At 35.4% G+C, this 21,125-nt stretch overlaps 1 protein-coding gene across 1 annotated transcript in view; it reads right to left on the bottom strand.

Annotated features, from left to right (window-relative positions):
* UBE2K (ubiquitin conjugating enzyme E2 K) overlaps window positions 1–21,125 on the bottom strand; it is a 39,304-nt gene that overhangs the window by 7,013 nt on the left and 11,166 nt on the right. Inside the window, exons 2-4 of the mRNA XM_084204944.1 lie at window positions 14,613–14,706; window positions 9,444–9,502; window positions 7,106–7,188 (exon numbers count right to left, since the gene is read on the bottom strand). Of these exons, the coding sequence (XP_084061070.1) occupies window positions 7,106–7,188; window positions 9,444–9,502; window positions 14,613–14,706 (236 nt within the window). The remainder of the gene's footprint in view (window positions 1–7,105; window positions 7,189–9,443; window positions 9,503–14,612; window positions 14,707–21,125) is intronic.

Raw genomic sequence — 21,125 nt, 5'->3', positions numbered from 1 at the left:
ATCTTAAAAAAATCCTTATGCTTTTAAATCTGAATTCTGACAAATCACAACATCACAACATACAATTCTCCTCTTTCAAACATATTCCTTAGTAATTTTCTTTTCTTTTCTTTACATGTACCTAATGCTATTCTGCTCTTATAATTTCCTTGGGCTTGTAATCTCTAATGGTTTATATACCATCTTGAAATTAACCTATTTAATGTACACACTGATGACATAATTCACAGTCTCATCTCCTGGCATTACAGGAATGCAATGCAACATATTTACTATTCCAGCATTCAGATGTCATGGAATACTAAGTCTTTCAGGCCATACTATGCTCAAATGGATGCAATAATTTTTATGCAGCCAATTTCAGGTACTACCACATCTGCCACACCCACTGTAAAACCTGAAGTCTTTTTCTCAGTTAATTAATTTTATTATGTTATTCACTGTAGAGTTTTAAAGACTGACTCAACATGAAATATCTATCAACCATAACTAATGCTATAGTTACTTTCCCCAAATAAAAGTTGTTCTGTCCCTTCCTTTGCAGAAATCCTTCTACTTAAGAGACATCTAAAAACGTAGAGAAGATGACATAAAAAGGGTCACAGGCTTTTGTACCACTTTTACATGCAATGTACTTTCACTTACTCTGTACTTTGGGGAGCAGGGGGCATCGCTAAGAACCAGGGTGCCATGGACACCAGCTGTCTCTGGCTTTCAAGACTGCCAGGTCCTTTCAATCCCTGTTCACCTGTTATATTTTGAAGATTTTTATACAAAGCATACTGACACTTGAACATCTGACATTCCAATTTCAAAATAACAATAAAAATCAACAACTTGTCCATGTATATATACAGATGGCTATAGGATCAGAGAATTTAAACTCTGAAATACTACGTTTCAGACAAGATTGGTTTAGTCTTAATAAAAAGGTTTTAAAATGTAGCTTACAACTTAATTTCAAGTCTCATGTCTCAAAACAGCTTTCCCATCTCATACATAGTAAGACAGCCTTTACTGGACACAAATATTAAAAGAAGTACTCTTAAATCATAAAAGAAAACCCATGACAGCTTCCATTGTATTAAACAAAAGAAGAAATTAGATTTTGTGATTAATGGTAAAGAAAAACTGACATATTTTGTGTAACTGTTGTATAACCATCTAAAATCTTCTACCCTTAGAACACCAATTAGCTTTCCTGATCAAAGAAAGTAAAAACACCTTGTTACTTTCTGCATAGCTTAGTCTTAATTTTTCAGATAGATATTAAGATTCACAGAAGAAATTGAAGGAACAGCTAAAAATAGATTCTGATTTCCCATGAACTTTAAAGCTCTTCTTTCTTCCTGTTACCTTCTTTTGTGAGAATACAGTGAATGAAGATGACTGCCTAGAATTATATTTACAGATACCAGTAAGGCAGGACCTGCTCATCAAGAGCAAAAAGCAAAAACAATTTCCATCATGAGTTCTGAAAGAAAATCTATACTGATAGTGGCACAAAACTAAAAACCCCAACAAACACACCCAGCCTCTTTCCCAACATCTTCACAAGCCAAAGAAGAATGGCCAGGGTAGAACAAAAAAAAAGTTGTATTTTCCTAAAAACGAATTTCCAGTGCAAAGATACAGATCTTCTGAATTTTCTAATGCACCTCAAAGGTTTATTGATCTAGAATGGAACCCTGAAAAATTAGGTATTTCCAACTCTTCTTACATTTGAAGTTTACTTCTATGTATGGATTTATGTGCAACAGCTCATGGAGTTCAAGCAATTCTCTTTGGTAACTCAAGCTAGCTGCATGGTTGTGTTCTAGGTTTGTTCTCGCCTCCTTGCCAAAAGCAAGGTTTTGCATTGCTCCTGACAGACTTCTGTCTGATCTGATCTTAGCTGAAGCCTCAAAAGACTCTTGGAAAATCCACTTCAATTCTTCACCATGCTTGATACTCTGCATACTGACATGGCTTCACAATCTTTCACTGCACACTGTTTTTGCTTAGACCATCATTCTTGTTACTTCACTCTAGATTTTTCCTCTGGTTCCCATATTTCTTATACAACAACTCTCTAAGCAGGTACACTACTTCAATAGAAACCTGACCAATCACTAGCAACAAGCAGCCAGCTTGTATAATGAGTTTTGCAGGTAAAACTTCCTATTTGCCTTACACATGACCTTACATCACCTTTGTCCCATGACATTACTGGCTCCTGTTTGCTCCTAAAGCTTACAATAACCTTTGACTTCCACTCCCATCCCAAAATGTTGCTTAGCTATCAGGCAGGTTTGCAATCTGCAAAATGGGAGGAGGCCCCTATCATGCACCAGTGAGCTGCAGAGAGCTCCCTACAGGGATGCACTGTCTCTCAGAGAACCTGAAACTAAAAGCCTCCACTCTGGACATCCAAACCAAAAGCTCAGATTTCTATTGGCATTACATTAGCTAAACCACAAGGAAAATCTGGATTGCATCAGAACAAAGAGAGATGATATACATTTTGTTCACTTACACTTCCTTCCTCCTTTTTTTTTATTAATATCTTAGGGCATTTCCATTAAAAAAGAGCACCCCTAGTTTGGGTGACTATAGTGTTAACATTAAAAGGCACAGCAAGCCAGCTGTGCCCAGCATGCCCGAGGAAAGAAATCTCTTTTACCTTTTGATGAGCAGAGAGAGTCCTAAGAGGATTACAAAACACTGCCAGGTTTTATTTTTCTTCTTCATTTCTAAAAGCTAAGTAATTCTCTATTTAGGAAGTATTTACTTATGTTCTTTACATTCCACTCTAGGAAACAATCTCTCACATTATTCCAAGAGGGTAATGAAGCAGAATGCCAGGAACAGCTGCAGCCAGCAGACTGCTACTCCACTCTGTCATCCAAACATGGCTACGGGAACACTTTTTTCCTAAATAATCTGCAATATTTGTTCCATTTGTGAAATAAAGAAGCTTGTTAATCCAAGAGAAAATCTCTGGGACCTTGCAAGAGCTTATGGAATCTGGATAGAAATTAATAAGGCCTTTGAGTAGAAGCCCATTGCATAGTCACTATTTACAGGACAACTACAAGACCAGGCACCCATCGGAGAAAATAAAGAAAAAGAATAATAGGATAGCTTTGACACAGCACAGAGGGGAAAGACAGCCCACTTGCTGAAGAGTTCCCTAAAACCACGTTAAACCATGCATTCTCTGCATTCTTCTCAAAGCTTTAAGAAGCTTCAGTGCTCCTCAAACACCCTGAACAAAACCCAGCAGTACTGGGTACCCAGGAAGATTACAAGCTGGCCTCTGCTTGTTTATCTATTAAAACTGTATTATCTCTTATAATGATTTCCTCATCTCAACTAAAACTGAAGCACAAATCCTCCAGTAGTCCCTATGACAAAAATATTCTTATTATTCATTACTGACTGTAAAACCCACAAAAGCCAAGAGTTTTTGTAGCCATATATGCAGCAAGGACACATTCACTTAATAATCTCTGCTCAAGGGATTTATGCAGAACAGCTTACCAGTAATTTAGTTCTCAGGTTTCAATGAACTGCATTAGATATGTTGTATATTTAAGATTAAAGCTTTGAGACAGTACTAGCCCAGAAGATAAATATAGGCCATAGTAAGTGAAACCACATCATGAAAATTATGTCAGATAAGCATAAACAGTATTCCTTTTATGAAATCATACTCCTATTTTAATCCTAGTGGCTAACAGTAGCTGCTTTGCAAACAAACTGGCATAACAGGTACTTAAAAATCTAAACATGATGAAAATCCACAGCTGCAAAGAATTTCAGTATCAAGCCTGTGATGTCGAAAAAGAGTTTCATTACACTCATTAAAAATAAAGACATTACTTTGCAAACTGATAAAATCTCCTGCCAATATGCAGAATATCATCTGAACTATGCTCATTAGAACAGCAAATCATTACCACAGGATGGGAGATTAGGGAAGAGACTTTTTAAAACTACACAAACACATTTAAATCTTTGTATTTGTATTCACCATCTATAAATAAGTATTTTATCAGCTTATTAACTCTTTCAGAAATCCTGCTAAGGCCCATAGGCCAAACTTCTCCAGTCCTTTAACTCTCAAACCACACTGAAAAACAGACATGCAGAGAAATTTGGGACTTATATTTAAACAAATATATTTAACAACAACAATATATTTAAACAATTTATATTAAACAAATGAACAAAATGAGCATTATTCAGTTAAGAGCATTACAAGTCAATGAAGTGGCACTCCAAAAACAGATCTTGTTGCTAAAAGATTTGACAAGAGAGATTGTGGAACTAATATATTTTCTAGAATACTTCCGCAGGTATATTTCAGAATTGCATTTGGCCAATTTACTTTTGAATCCCTGGTGAAATAACTTAAATATTAAAATATTAATCGGAGGGGTCGGGATTGCTTATTTTTTGTTTGTTTGCTTTCTAATGAAGCTATTTTATTCAAACCACTTTTCAACCTAGATATGCAGAAAACTTAGTTTTGGTGGTGTGTGGTGGTATCTCTTCCTCCTGGCTCCCTCCTTAGGCCAGCTATGGTCTCAGGAATGCTTGCTAGGCCTCAGGCTGGATTAATGGCAGTTAGGTTTCCTTGAGCTTATCAAAAACACTGTCTGCCCCCAGAACTTCTGTTGTCTAGCAAGCTCCTGTTTTCCAACAAATAGCCTTGAGTTCCTTCTTCCACCTGAACAAGAGATCGAGTGGAATAGTATTTTTATTACTGGTCTTTGCAAGGAAAACTCTAGTAAATACCAACTCATCCTTGTGGCCAGGATGGAAATTTACTGATGAATGAAGTCAATCATCTTCTTACCCTATGAACAATGGTACTGAAACCCTTTGAGCTGTCATGGACCACAGCAGGCTGTGACCAGCATTTCCCAGAGTGGGATGATTCTCAGAGCCAGCGAACTCTCAAGATGGTGAGAGTCTGAGGATTGCCATGGAAAGCCAATGAAGCCTGGGCTAATTCCCTCACCATTCTCCTCAAGGTTTAATCCTTTGCCCACTGAGAAAATCCAAAGTATTTCACTGAACCCCAGGGTAATTCTTCTCAAGCATGCCTTTATACATACTTATTTTTGTCTGCGTGCACATATATTATGAGTGTTGCCACTTCAGATTTAACCTAGTCTAGTGGAAGGTGTTCCTCTCCATGGCAGAGGGGTTGGAACCAGATGATCTTTAAGGTCGCTTCCAACCCAAGCCATTCTATGGTTCTATGAGTCTGTGATGTAGGCATTTCTTAATTAACTAAAGCTGCATATATTGAAGAACAATAAACAACTTATTTAAACAATATTAACCATTCATATTGCTTATTGAGTTTTAGGAAAATACTCAGGAGAAAACCAGTCTTATCTACCACAATACAGAAATGCTTCAAACAGTAAACAGTGGAGACAGCTACAAGGTTGTTCTTATCAAAGGATTAGAGGCTTTGACAAACATTTCAACAATGCTCAAGTGATTTTCACACATCATTCTATGATTTGGAAAGAAACAAAACTTACAAATAGCACTACTAGAAAATGAAGGGATCAACTACATTAAGAATCATTTGAAGAGGGATTAATAGTATACAGGAAATCTCCCTCTGTCACCACCAGGTTCTGTGCAATTCTCTCCTTAGTGCTTCCAAATGAAGATAGTGTTTCAGGAAGAGTTTAAAACTATGTAATTGGCATAATACTGATGCTTCTTGTGTCAGTTGGTATAAATATACAGAAGTAAAAGTCTTGTTCCAATACTCCTATTTCGTATACATCTTGAAGGAAGATGATATTAATGTCTGGGTTTTTTCATCAAGCAGAAATAACAGAAATAAGAATAACGATCAAATTATCTGTGCTAGACATAACTCAAAGATTACAAGAACACAGGTCAACTCTTCTATTTGTCCTTCTCAAATATCAAAGGTTTTGACTAACAACCCCAAAAGTACATATATTAAGTTGAAGCTCATGGGTTTTTTACGTCTCTGTTGCCTTTTGATACTCACAGACAACCTCATGCCCATTCATTAATCTGCTTCAGAGTATGATCTCTCAGGAGACTGTACTTGGACAGTTGAAGAGTCATTAATCTCCAGTAAAATTGTAGGGTGGTATGACAATTAGATGCAGGTAGCTTTACTGAAGTGCACTAGCTTTACTGATAAGAAAAACTCTGCCAGGTACCACAGCATGTATATTGAAAGATTCTATTGCCTGAAAGAACATCAAGTGCTCTGAGATGGTAAGAAAACATATGCCATTCCAAAAGTTAGAAAAACAATGGTTTATGACCATTACAATTTCATTTCAGTAATTTACACTATACTGTGACAGATGACTTCTATAGTCTCACATGTCTGTAAAAGATTAATACCCTGGATGTGTCACCTGCAAGATCTCAAGACTTCAGCATTCTCCTCTAAAGTGTCTGTTTCAAACCCAACTGATATCTGCTTGGCCAACAGCACTCTTGACAAAGTTGTTGACTTTACAAGCATTTGAAGTTTGTATGGATGAGATACTGGTATGATCTGCTGGGGAATTACAGGACTATTCTTTTGGGGCAGACATGGAGGAAAACAACCATCACTATTAGGTATTATACAACTGTTGTACACAATCTTCAAACCACATGATATCAATTACTTTGAAAAACAAATGAACAATGAGTGCAGCTGTTAGTTTGGACACAAATCTATTCCACAGATTTTGGCTTAAAACTTCTGCAGTAAAATTAACTGATCAAAGAAGGCAATAGGTAGTATTTGTTAACAGAAAAGAACTAAAATTAAAAATTAACTCATATAAAACCACCCAAAATGTCAACAATGAAATGTTAATTCTAGTGCAAAAATTTTTGGAAGAACTCTCTATGTATTTAATAAATACTTTGTGCTTTCCAAAATTATCACCCAATAATTTCATTTGCATATCTGCACCTCACTATACTATACCATAATGGGTGCTTCAAGGACATCTCAAATTACAAGCACAAGGTGAAAAGCAAGGTGAGCTGATGCCTCCTATCCAGGACACCAGTATACTTGATTTTTCACATTTAAACCCCCATGGAATCTTACCATTGATCTTTCAGAATATCCAAACAAATGGCCCCAGTGACAGAGCTAATGTTAGGATGCCATATTTTGGTGATAAACCGCACCTAAAAAACAAGACAATTTTTAAAAACAAAAGCAGTAATTAAGTGCAGTATACTAAGTAAACATTTTAAATCCACCATTTTAAATAACAGTATGAAGAAATACTAATTTAGAAAATGTAGTAATACAAATGGAACTAAGATGTGATACTACTTATTTCAGGAGGCTTCAAGTTTGTAAGGCTGTTTGTTAGAGCCTTGCCTTATTCAGAACAGACTACTGCCCATTCCAGATCCCCAAACTCATCCCTAACTGCTTTCTCACATGTCATATGTTCACATCCCTGCATCACACAAAGCTAGTTAGAAATATCCTCCAGCATACAAGTGTTTTGACAAAGCAGATGGTCCAATACAAACTCAAAACTTCTAACATTAGTAAAAGTGGGCTTTCTAGATTTCGCAAAGTCCTAAACTCTTAACATAGAAACTGGATATCATTCACTGTTGAGCTAAACTGCTGGTTACAGATGTGTTGGAAAGTGGATGCTACTACATCTATAACCATCCTGTCTCATTACCTCATATGCAGAAAGCTGTTCACCAACCCAAAACTTAATTAGATTACTAATATTTTTCTTTGCTATTGAAAGGATCTAGTCCCAGCATTCATTCATTAATCATGTCCATATTTTTACACTGAAGTGTATTCATGTTTACAAAGCATTACTAAAATCAGGTTTTGGTGGTTTGGGTTTTCTGGGTATTTTAAGACACCAAGAAAGGTAAAAGCAGAACTTTCTTTTAAAGGTCTTGGAGACCAAAGCTGTCCTCAGAAAGGACATACATGCCTTTGGAAATTCCCCCTTCATTTTCTTCAGGTTGCATCGCAATTGCCTCCTAGAGATTTTGACCCATCTGTTTCTCATCTCCTCCTCAACCCAAACTCCTGAAAAAAATTTTATGTATAGCACAGATCTTTTGACTTTTGCCCTGACTTGCAAACGAATCAGTGAAGAGATTACTTGTCAGGCACTACAGCAAAAGACCGTACATACAGGGCTATAATAAAATCAGGGCAATCCTAGTGTCTAAAATAGGCAAGACTGGAACAAAAATAAGCTATCATGTCAGCTGAGGCCCTTATTAACTACCTCAACTCTAGAAATCACTTGGAAAATGTAAAAAGTAATGTAAATACGGGATAATTTCTCACAGCAAATGACTGCTAACAATGGCTGTCAAAGCACATACCGAACAAGCTAAAGAAATCTTTCAGATGAAAGGCAGGGCCAGACACAAGCAAAAAGGCTTCCAATTCAAGACTCCAGAATAAGCCGTACTATGCTACAATGCACTGAGTTTCTAACAGCTGCCTACGAACTCTGGAAATGGAAACCACCAAGCCCTAAAGCAGCAACCAGTTCCTTCCCAGTATTACATATCAGGGTGAAAATAATAAGAATCTAGGACGTGTTCTTGGTTCAAAGACATCTTTCAGACAAACAGAAAACCGATCAAGAAGTGGAGTCTGACAACTCAGGTGTCTATTGATTCAAGCCACTGAAGAGTGGACTAAATCAGGGCACAGGAATGTATAGCTGCACATGGCTGGAGAGAACATTATTCAGAGTGGAATCACAAAACTGAAGTTCTAGAAAGATGCAGTAAAGTTAAAAGGCCAATAAATTGTAAAAAATATGCGTGACTTTACCACAGCCATTTCTCATCTCTCATCCATGTGCATGTTATCTATTCCTTCAACAGAGAAACAGTAAGACTATTCTATTTCTCTGTTGGTTCTTCAAGACACAACACTACAAGTCTCTATTTAATTATTACTAGAAACTTGGTAGGTTAGATTCAAGAACCTTTTAAGTATAACTTATGGAGCTCGAGAAATTAAAAGAACCAATAACTCCCTATTACAACATTTCTTCAACAATGCTGAGCGGGAAGGAAGACAGCTGTACTCTCCACATCATTTAAAACTACCTGAAAACTGCATTTATCTTGTCAGAAAAATATTACATTAGGGTCAATAATAAGGCTCAACCTCCTCCCCCAGAATTTTCCAGTTTGTACTTCTAGGAACAATCAGAGTGTACCTCTGACTGGACACAGTTTTGCATCCTGCTTCATTTCTACCTAAATGTAACAGTTCCAATTCTTGTCTAGAAGTGAATTTGAAAAAAAATAAACAACAAAACCACCACCAACAACAACAAAACAAACAAACAAACAAGTATGCAAGAATATTCAAACCCAACTTGTGTGTTAGCCAAATTGTATTATCCAAAAATGTGTGTTTGCAGTACCTTAGGAGGATTAAACGGATATGTTTCTGGGATTTTTATCTCTAGCTGATACCTTCCACCTACAAAAGACAAGAACAAGTTGGAAATTATGCCAAAAGAACATTACTCAAACTTAAGTCTTTCATGACACTAAAGCTTACACTTCTAAATGAGCTGATTTTCAAGTTAATTCAAATTCACCCAGTCATATTAGTTAGGAGATTCATTTAGATTTCATCTATTTCATAAAAAATTGCAATAAAGTCAGTTAGAAAGCTGCGTTTGCTTGTGCAAATCAGTACCTATATTTCTTAGATATATTTATTGTGAACATTCTCATTTCCAATCTTATAATTTCCAAGCTTTATTTTAGTAAAATATTCCAAAGTATGAATCAAAGATCTCCTAAACAGATGAAAAAAGAGGCCACAGGAATATTCAGGCTGAACGTGGGATATTACATTATTTTGACTCTTTTCTGATACCTAATGATGAATTTTCTTCAAATTACACAATTAAAATTACCTGTATTTCATTTTAAACTTTTTGGAATTCAAATACATTCAAGTAACTCTTTCAGAAAAGTTCCCATGCTTTGGGAAAAAATAATAAAGGAGGCACCAGTGTTTAACTTTTATTATGTGTTACATTACCACCTGAAGTAGTTACTTCTGTTTCAATTCTTCAAACACTTTGACACACCAGTATCATTAATATAATATCAAGGGCCAGAGCATACAATAAAGGATAATAGGAGCTTGAAGACTGAACCCCCTCCTACTACCCAGTTTTAAACATCTCTTACTTTGATTTCTTTTTCACAGTATCATTCCCTATCCTATTTCCATTATAGTTCTGTTAACACTGAAGTTCACTACCAATACTAATGTCTTCTGAAGCAATCTGGCTGCCCAGTGAAGGCCATTTGCCAGGCAGCAGTTCAATGACAAAAAGAACTGGGTATAAAAAAACATACACACCAAATTTGGCATGTATTTTTTTTTTATACCCTGTTCTTTTTGGGTTTTGTTCTGTTTTTTATAAAAATTGAATGCATTTATCCTCATTTGCAATTTTTTTTCTTCAACCTGCTGCTCTTCTTTCAGAAACCTTTTCCCTCTGTCAGTATAACGTGCTACAATTTTTACAATTTCTTGAATTAGAGCTGAAGTATTCGCAGTCTATTTTCCTTGAGATTTCCAGAGTGATTTACTCTGCAAATCAAGCTATACAGAACCAGCTCTCAAGTAGTTACAATACTGGCAGCAAGATGCACAGGGAAAAAAAGCCTCTAAGTGCTACTCTCAGCAGTTACAGTATATGGCATCTTTTCATCTGTGCCCAAAAACCCATTAGTAGCTCCTAAGAGCTCTCACTTTTAAAATGTATTTCAGTCTAATACACTCCACCTGAAACTAGTTAGCATCAGTTTGATATTTTACACTATTAACTTCAGCTGTTCTTTTTCTCACTCAACTCTAAAGTAACTTGAGACATTTTAACAGAAAACACTGTATCAGAAAGACCAATAAATCCAAAATTATAACAGTAATGTCTAAGTTGATTGCTTGTCTGCTCACAGGACAGCACAGGAGAAACAGTTTTGAAGACATACAGCAATTGAGACCTCAAGGAAGTTTGGTTTTCCTTTTCTTTAAACTGAAGCATAATTCAGCAGTAACTGTTTTTAGGAAAAAACCCAGCTATGCTCATCAGTCCTTCTACAATTTTGCTGCCACATCATTTTGTAAGGTAATATGAAATCTATCCTTAGGTACTACCATTTTTCCTGCTTACCACAAACTATTACAGTCTTCTGCCTAACAGGATATTCAGCCATCAATATTTTTCACCAGAGACTGACGAGCTGGTGTATTATTTATACAGTATTGTTTTGCACTAAACTTTGAGGTTAAAAATACAGGCTTAAAGACATAACCTAAACAAATCTGTGATTTTTTTAATACTAAATTTAAAATATAAATTGCTAATATATTAATTTTTGCATGCCAATATTTCTGCAATTTCTTTTAAGAGTATGCATATGTATGGCTTTTTTTGTGGCTATTTAATGCTTGAAATTGAATTAAACAGTAATGGCATAATATTCCTTCTGTAGTCCTACTGGAACAGGTCTCACAAGAGTTAGAGCAATTTTTAGCTATTTCCCTTGAAGAAATAACCTATTATAAATTTTGCAGTTGCTGTGGCTCACATGCAAGCTTGGCTTGAAATTAATAACAATATTACACAGGCTTTAAAAAAACAGCCTTCAAAAAATCCAAACCCACAAAACCTCAACCTATCTACTGAAAAGCTCTTGATTCAAGTAAAACCCAGCAGCCATTAATCAAGTGTTTCAAAGGTCCTCTCTCCAAACACATTTTAACACTGGATGCAAACACGTTTCAATTAAATTGTGTCTTGCAATATTGTGATAATTGATCAATATGAGTTGACACTACTAACATAAAAATAAAAGCTGTAAATTTTGTCAATAGATGGCATTCTTCCTCTCAGTCATTCTTAACTAATGTTCCAACATTACCTATAAAAAAATTTGCAGCAGCAGTTTGGTTTCAGATACCTCACCAACTATGGTCAACAACTGTTCTTTCACTTCACAATGGTTCTAGAATTCCCTCCTGTATCACAGGGACTGTCTGACCAGAACTACTGCATAAAACTTCTTCATAAAGCACTTCTTGCTGTGTCACTGTTCAGATTATAGATGACAAAACATCAGTCAGTAATTATGCAGCATGCATTACTGCTATAGTCATAAAATGAAAACGACATACACTGGCACGCCCTTCATAATTATGTAAGGGAATAAATGCATATAACTATATTACAGAAATATTAACATTCCAAAGCAAATTATTCTAATGTCAGGAAACACCAGAAATTGGGCTGGCAGTAACTCTCATTTTGTTCCTTGAAGCACATGACTTCTCGATTAAAGTAATCATACAGTCACATTACTCTTCCATGAGATCTCTGACATAATCAGAATAGAAAATAAGTTCAACTCTCCCCCACCAAGGGGTATTTACTATATCCTCATAATCAAACCTACTCAAAGGTATGTAAGTATGCATGCATTTCACATGAACAAATTCTGCACTAAATGTATTGCTGTTTTCCACTAGCAGGATATGCTGAATATCTAAGCAGACAGTACCCAGCTTTTGAAATTCTAGTCTACCTGAATCATTCAGCATCATACAGAACCCAGTTCTGCAGGCAGATATTTCAATCTTTTTTTACCCTCTACATGAACTGCTATACAGTTTTTAAGCTTTGTAACACATGAGTGTTACACATGTAACACCCATGAGTGTTACACAAGAGTGTTACATCTTTAATTTCGAATGAATCTCAAGACATTGTCTAAAACAGGACCATTTTATAAGCCAAGGTAATACTGACCTGGCAGGGGGGAAAAATGGCAAGCTCTGACAAACCAACTCACCCAAGGAGTTTAATTCTCTCTGAATGGAAAATAAACACCAAAACCAACACCCTTCTACCACCATTCAGATGTTTCCTAGTATTCAATTGCCTATATACAGATGTAAAGTTATTACAATACTAAGTCTTGGATTTACAAGATGAACTATACTTTTACAAAACAACAATTATACTAAATTCTAAATAGAATGATTCACTTCCCAACAGATCACCAGCATGAGTCTGTATTTTAGGTGAACAGCATAGTACTCCTTTTAAATTGAAGGCACATATTACAACCAGAATAAATTCTTTCCAGACATTATCATCTGTCAACTATACATCTGCAGCTGATGAGACGGAGAGGGAAAACCACCATTATTTACTAGACTGTTGTGGAACTCTGCAAATAAAGTTCTGCAGGGCACCCCCACCATTACAGCTGCTTCCACTTTTCTACTTTCTTTCTTCCGGACAAATTTCCCTTCCTGTCAGCTTCCGACATCCACTCCTGCCCAATATTCTTCCATGTCAACCACTGTAAGGCTATTTCTTCATTCTTTTCCTGTCCTGTGTCCCAAAGCTAGAGGGGAGACTCTCCTTGCTCTCAAGTCCAATGCTACTTCACCAGCTTCTAGTCCAGATAAGCAAATCCCAAGGGATGTCTTCCATTAGGGAAGATGTGAGGACCAGATTTTCATTAGCAGTCGCTAATGCTTTTGAGTGCATACACTTCCTATAGCTACAAAACAATTTCCAGGTATTTTCTCACCTCATGAGAATTTATTTTTTCAAAATAATGACAAATGGCACGTGTCCAGTCTCAAGAGAATACAGTGTTAGCTCAAAGGCATAGAGCAACTAGAGCACATGAAGAACATGCTAAATTGTTTCATATTCCAAAAAAACAATTTGCCTGAGATACTCCTTGATACTTTTTTATTGAAAGTACAAATACCTGGCATGGAAAAGCCAAGTAAAATTATGTTTTAAAGCTATCAAAAATTTTTTTACAAAAATTAAAAACTCTTACTTATCATGAAAACACTTTAATTAGAAGGTATGTCTGCTAGTTCCACAAAGTGCACAAGCATGTTACGTTAAAGCTTCTTTATGGAAGTTACCTTGCTTTTACCAGACTGTAAGAGATGCATAATTGGTGATACCAGCGTTAATAAACTAGAAAGTCAGTAAGGGATACTTTTGAAGAGAGATAAAGACATGAAGCTCTACAACAGAGTCCCCCACATCAGTATAAATTGAATACTGAGAGACACAGATGCCCAAAATTAATCCCAAATTTAATTTGCAACAGCATCTCTGCTTGAGATAGGAGAAATGGAATGTTTATGAATGATCAGCACTCTAGATTATAGAAATACATGTACAGTCTGAAGCCAAGTTTCCTAATGCTTCACAGTTAAGGAGCTCAAACAGTCAAGACAGTAAACAAACAACCAGAAGTCAGAATTATACCAACTAAACCACACAGCTCATATTTGTAAATTAACCTTGATATGGGATAGTCTATCCTACTGCTGAAAAGATCTCTCCTCAGGCAACACAGAAGCTGAACTGAAATAGTTTTTGAAGCTGCATTAAAACTTAAAAAAAAAATCAGACTATTTTAAAACATGTACCTCTACATTTTATGCTGTAATTATTTTTACAAACAAAGCATCTCAAGACACGTGACTTGAAATGTACAATGATTGCATACACAAAAACTTTACTTGCCTTCATATGGTGTGTCCGGAGGTCCTGCTATTTCTCCTCTTAATTCTGTAAAATTCTCATCTACAAGATCTACTTTAATTTGATTTTTGCTCGTCTTAAAAATAAACAGAGAAACAAAGAATCATAAGTAAGCATTTCACATACAAATTTCCCCCAAAAAATGCTGTTTTAAATTTTTAGAACAGTACTTTAAAGTAAGTAAACATTTAAAAATATAGTAACCTAAAGTTAATAGCTATCTTCCAGTTGAAATTTTACTTCATTAAAAACGGACTACTTGTGAAGCATTAGAAACTTCAATATTATTTATACTATCACTAGAATACACAATCCAGCAATATATCTAAAATTGTACTTCAAAGTTGACTATATTTTAAAATGACTGCGATCTTTCAAATCAGCTATTAATTCTACATATCTAAACTATAAAATTAAATTGACCAAATTACACATCAGTTCTTTTCATATTTAGACCAATTTATTTCAAAACAGACATGTTTGTCACTTGCAATGGATCATGAAAAGACTTCCCCAAACAGAGTAGTATTTTTAACATTACAATAGAATATTGTAGTCTTACGATCATGTATATCTTTAATATTTAGGCATAAGATACAATTTACTTTATGCATTTGAATTTCATTGTCACCTCCTCAACATTTCACACCCCATATGAACTTCTCTACAGAATAAAAATACTGTAATGTGGTACTGGAGAAAGCATATGTTTTCCAGAAACAGATTCTCCTGAAGCGTTCATCCAGAACTACTCATTCCACTGAACTTGCTTTCTAAGTCCAGAGAGCAGTATAAGTGAAAGCCATAAATCTCCCAGCCAGTAACTTTTATTGGGGGGTTGCAAAGCACAATCTCCTTCTAGAAAGATGTACCACCAAGTTTTCAGAGGTATGGAATTACAGGTGTTTTCCATTCTGCTACTTCCGCATACTGCGCTCACTGACTGCAATACAGATTTCCTAATTCCTGTGTTATTTTTTGCAAGAACTGCTAGCATCTTTTCTGATATTTTAAAATTGTTCCAACTAGGTCTATGCAGCTGTTCTTCCTTTCACCCTCAGAGTAAACATGGTTACTGACAGCTACTAGAGAAGGATTAATTCATAAAAAGCTGATGGGTGCCACGAGCTGGTTCTTGAATCTATCAGTGATATGAACCATTAAGCACACAGAAGTCACTGGATAATAGTTGGGAAATTACTTGTGTTTCTTTCCTTCAAGTGTTCTATTGAATCAGTCCCACCAAAACAAAGAGTGCTCTTCTGACCAGAGATGTTCATAGATATAAAGAAAAATCAAAGATTAGGTTAAAGTTTCACCATGTAAAAAATCCTAATTCAATAAATTAATCCAATAGTGAACTGGGAGCTTTTAACATCTGTAGTTGCATACATTTGTATTTAGAACTTCAAATCCCTTCAATTCACACAAACGAGGCAGCAGCTGCAGCTCTCCACAACAGCCAGGCACTGTGAAAAATTCCCTCTCTGAATTCAAACTTGATCTTACATGACGTATCTTCTTGCAAGCTTTCCAACATCGCTTTTAATTTTTTTGCCCTCACACTTCCAATTGGCAGCTTGTTCCAACACCTCACAATTTTTAAAAGCTTTCTGAAGTACAATTAGAAGATACAATCTATTTATCCCCACTCGTGACAGCATTGTTTCCCAGCTTTAACAAGTTTTTCACATATCTAGTATTTAATCCCCTTGTAAAATATATGGCATTTACACTGATTTTCCAGCCTTAATTTTGCTTTAAACGAGCTGAAATTATAATCTCACCATACTGGTTTTTTTTTAAAAAGGTTCTCTACTGTGTCCCATGATCACCTAACCAGCCCTGCACACACAAATTTAGACAATGTCTCAGAATCTGTGCCATGAGCACTCTGTTGCACTGACTGAAGACACATCACAACCAGCATAACCTAAGAAAGATGAAATTTGTCTTTTTCATGGCAGCACGACATGAGGCTCAGATCAAGTGACAAGAGTCCCGGCAAAGATTCCTGCAGAAGTTTTTGTCCTCTGCAGCAACTGCACAGTGCTTTGTCAGAGGTACTGCCCCTGTGCATGGACTCTTCATTCCCAAAGCAGCAGACTGCTTTAAATAACCAATACAGGTGAGTCACTGTAACTATCTGTGCAGGTACTGCTGTCACTCAAACCTCAGCTGAGCTTCTCCTGCTCTCCCTCTGCCAACATCACCTGGCAAGCTCTACCTTGACAGCAGGAGTTCTTGTCCTTTGAAAATAATTTTCATTTAGAGGACTGTACTAATAGCAAACAGAATGCATTTCAATGATACAATTTATGGTTAATCCATGCTGCAGCTTGCTTTATTTTCTACTTAGCATTCTGCTTTTCTTCAGTGACCTCTTGCACACTCTTGTAGCAGCCTGGATATTCTCCTTCATATTCAGTTTCAATTAGTACCACACTAGCTGTTTTTCACAACAAATCCTTTCCAACTCCATAAATTTGTTTAAAAGCAATAAAACACACAGTCGATCTCTAAGATCAGTTTCTTTCAAGAGTCAGTGATCCTGGTTCCCCACTTTGGGATGACTGTTTCTATTACTACAACTGTAGCTGTCTCCATGCCCTTATTTGTTGTGCACAGCACCTTAAGGGAAAACAGCAGGCAATACTGCACTGTTTTATTGCAGGGGTTAATTTAATTTTGTATTTATGCTTAAATTTTACCATGTCTTCCATACACCAAAATAATTTTTTCTTCAAATAGCTGAAGATCCTTTTTTTCATGTTAGATTCTGACACTTTTCAAGGTTCAGCTCAGCTTCACCTTGACAAGTACTGCTTTATCCTTCATCCCTGGAGAAACAGCACCAAAGTGATTATTAATCAAATTAAATCTGGAGTGTTTTCCTACAACATTTCTCATTAATGAGGATCATGTAGGATAAAATTACTTAATTTTAGCAGTTCTAACAGAATAAGTCCTCACCTCCACCTCTACCAAACATAGTGGTCTTCAAAAATTCTCTAAGACCAATAACCTTAGTGCAGAATTTATGAATCAGCTTGTGATCTCACACCCCAAGTTGATTTTCCAGAAGCAGTTCTACAAAGACCTCAATATACTTCCACACCAAGTCTAAAACAGCATCACCTCCTGTTGATCCAGTAACAATTTACTGACTAAATCACTGGGCTAGCAATTCCTGAAATATGAGCCATGCCATTACTCACAGCATTTATTTCCATAATATCAGAGCTGAATTCTGTAACAATGCAGTGCCCAGAAATCCATCAGTAAAATCCTATTCTAGAAATCTACAAGTCCAACACTAGCAGAACTTTCCATTATCACACCTGAAAACTATTTTGATCAAGACTGATTAAAAAAACCCCAAACAACAAACAGAACACAGGACAGATTGATGCAACAATTTTCCCTTGCATCATGCAAGGGAATCCATGATGCCATTTCCTCTTTTTTTTCTTGATAGTCTAGATGGATTATGCATAGCCATTTTTCTTTTTAATTCACACTAGAGTCTAGTCAAAAGATTTGTAGTCTTTTAGACCAACTACACTGCTAAGATTCTTTCTGCAATGCCACAGTCCTGCTTAACCAATTTTATTCTGCCTTGTGGAAACTAAACACAAGCGTAAGAGACTAAACTAAAAGTATGATGCAGACAAGTTGGGAAAGATTAGTATTATGCTCTTTTATTCACTACTAAAAGCTTTATCTCTAAAAAGAAACCCAAATGAATCAATCCTTCATGAAGTGTCATTCTGTGAGCATCTTCCAAAGAGAGGACACTTAATCATATTTATCACAGTAACCATTGATAGATAATATTTTATTTGTCTTCACCTGCTTTCTCTTAAAAAAATTTCCAGAATTATACTGTCTAATTTTATGTTTTAGTAACTTCCTTGCAAAGAACACACAATCCACTCCACCAGAAAATTTGAAGAGTAAGTTCTGCCACTGTGAAGACATAAACACACATCTTCACTTCTACTAAAATCATTTCAGAGAGCAGCTCTGGACTCTATAATATTACTCTCAGCAGATAACAAGCTCTTCTATTCTCCTTACTCACCATAGTCTACAGGCCTTTATAAGGAGGGCCTGCCCATTCTGAGGGCCTGTCTGCTTTCTGCAGGAAATCCAACCTTTTTCCTGAGCTTTCAATACCATTTCCTTCTCTCTTCTTCAACCTGCCTTTAGAAACCTCTTTCATTTCTTCATGGCCTATTATCATCTTCACTAGTCCAGTACCTCTACTCTTAAAAATCCAGTGTTTTCCTTGACATAAAATAAACAGACAAAACCATTACATATCAACACAAAAGAGCATATTAAGATAATAAAAGCTGCATTGTTCTTCTAAATTTTATTTCTCACAAACAAAATACTATTCACTATATTTACTAAAAGCAGAAGAAAATTATATATTCAAAGTTTGATCCTGGGTAAGTCTACTTCATAAAGACTGAAGTAGAGCAAATAGCTTTTTAGAAATAGGAATTATAATTACATCAGAACTTTTTATACCTTCTAAAAAAGACTACATATGCTTCAGTTATTTTGATAAGGAGACTACCAGAGAGTCAATCTCAAGCAATCAGCATAAAAATGCCTATTATCAGAGCTGGTGATATATGGACAGATACTAGTAGGCTGAACTAAAAATGAAAGAATGTTTCTAATTAATTTTTCTTTAATTACATGGCCAGCAGTCTTGACATGTGTTGAACTCTCTTGAGTAGAAGCAAAAAAACCCAAACAAACAGACCCAAACTCCGAATAAATCCCTCACATTTCCATGTCAGCCATGGCTACCAAACATCATAAATTTAATACTGGATGATGGCAACATACAAAAGAAAGTTTTGAGTGAAGTTTTCCTAGAACCAACCAGCTCTACTTACTCCCCCCAAGATAATATTTTCATATTAGAGCCTCAATCCCTGTATAATAAATTACGGAAACACAAATGCATCCATTAGCAAATATACTATGTTTTTAACTATTGGTGTCAAAACTAAAAAAGAAACTAATGTTTATTGGCAATATTAATAACTTCAGCATGTTATTTGAAAAACAATAAAGTAGTGTCAAACTGTTATTTTTATGTTCTAGGTCTGTCTATCTCTCCTTATATATTTAGACACCATGTGCAAATTCCAATCAAGTATCTTTGGGTATAAGGGTCAAGATGGTAAAAAGGATTTATAAAAACAGAAAACAACACACACAAAATCACCTTAAACAGAATAAGATTTGGAATTTTAAACCTAGTGGCTACTTCTGAATTACGTTGTATGTGGGGAAAAAACCCTCCAACAACGACAACAAAAAGAACAAACAAAACCAAACCAAACAAAATCACAAAACCCTGCTATTCCATACATGAATTAATTACCTACAGTCTGTGATTTTACTAGTCTTATAAAATTACTTATACATACTCTATATTGAATCAAGTACTATTATTTTTTGTTAATTTACTTTTTTTACAGAAGATAACTCAGAAAACTCTAGAAACAAATGCATGTGTATATATATAAACAAAACGAAACCAGAAAAAACTAACCTGAAAAGGCACATATATGTGATAAATGATGCATATAAACATTGCATTAAAATCAGGTACATATTAAAACTCTGTAATCATTCAAGGCTTTAAGACTAGCTCCTTACACATTAAGAGCGAGCTTTAAGGAAGTGACAAAAATCTTAAAGAATGTACATGCAAAAATTTCAGCAAAGATTAAGGAATAAACTTGAAAATTTTCACTGGAATTTTCTCAACCAAAGACAAAGTTTTTGAAGAAGGTTTTGTATATGCCAAATGTTTTCAATCACAAATTGTTTCCCCAATCACAGAAACAAAATAAAATTACTTCTTTATCTTTCCGACAGGATTTTAAAATTATTGATTCATCCATGAGGTAAACTGGCAATAACCACTTTTGAACCTACCTAAAATATAATAAAAATTTAGTTACTTCTTTATTACAACCATGACTTACAAATACGAAGTAGGTACTTTTGAACATCCAAACATTTTATACTGATGTTACAAAGTTCAATATTTAATAAGCCAAATTAAGTGAGAAAACCTCCACCCTAGTCTGAAGCCATGCTAGCAAAATTAAATTGTTATACTATGAAGTTACTAGTGCCTTATAAACTCTTTTTACCCTTCCACCCATTTTACATTCCAACAAAACAGTCTTATTCTACATCAAAATCTCTCATGAACATTTCTCACCAGACTTATAGAAAAAGATCACTTGACTATCCCAGTGTCATCCATAACACGATTTTTGAACAAGGCCATAAGTACTCCGAGTCAACTTGTTTTGAACAAAATTTCAGCAATATTTCATTGCTGAAAAAATTTCATTGCTGCAAAATTTCCAATATTTCAGCAGCAATTCACTCTGTAAAACAATTATTTAAATTAATTAAAAAACAAAACCAAGCTCATCGTTCTTATCCTAT

Source organism: Fringilla coelebs (genome assembly GCF_963513975.1).
Source record: "Fringilla coelebs genome assembly, chromosome: 4".
Lineage (NCBI taxonomy): Eukaryota > Metazoa > Chordata > Aves > Passeriformes > Fringillidae > Fringilla > Fringilla coelebs.
Note: the sequence above shows the minus strand (reverse complement) of the source record. Positions and strands in the feature narration are given on the sequence as shown.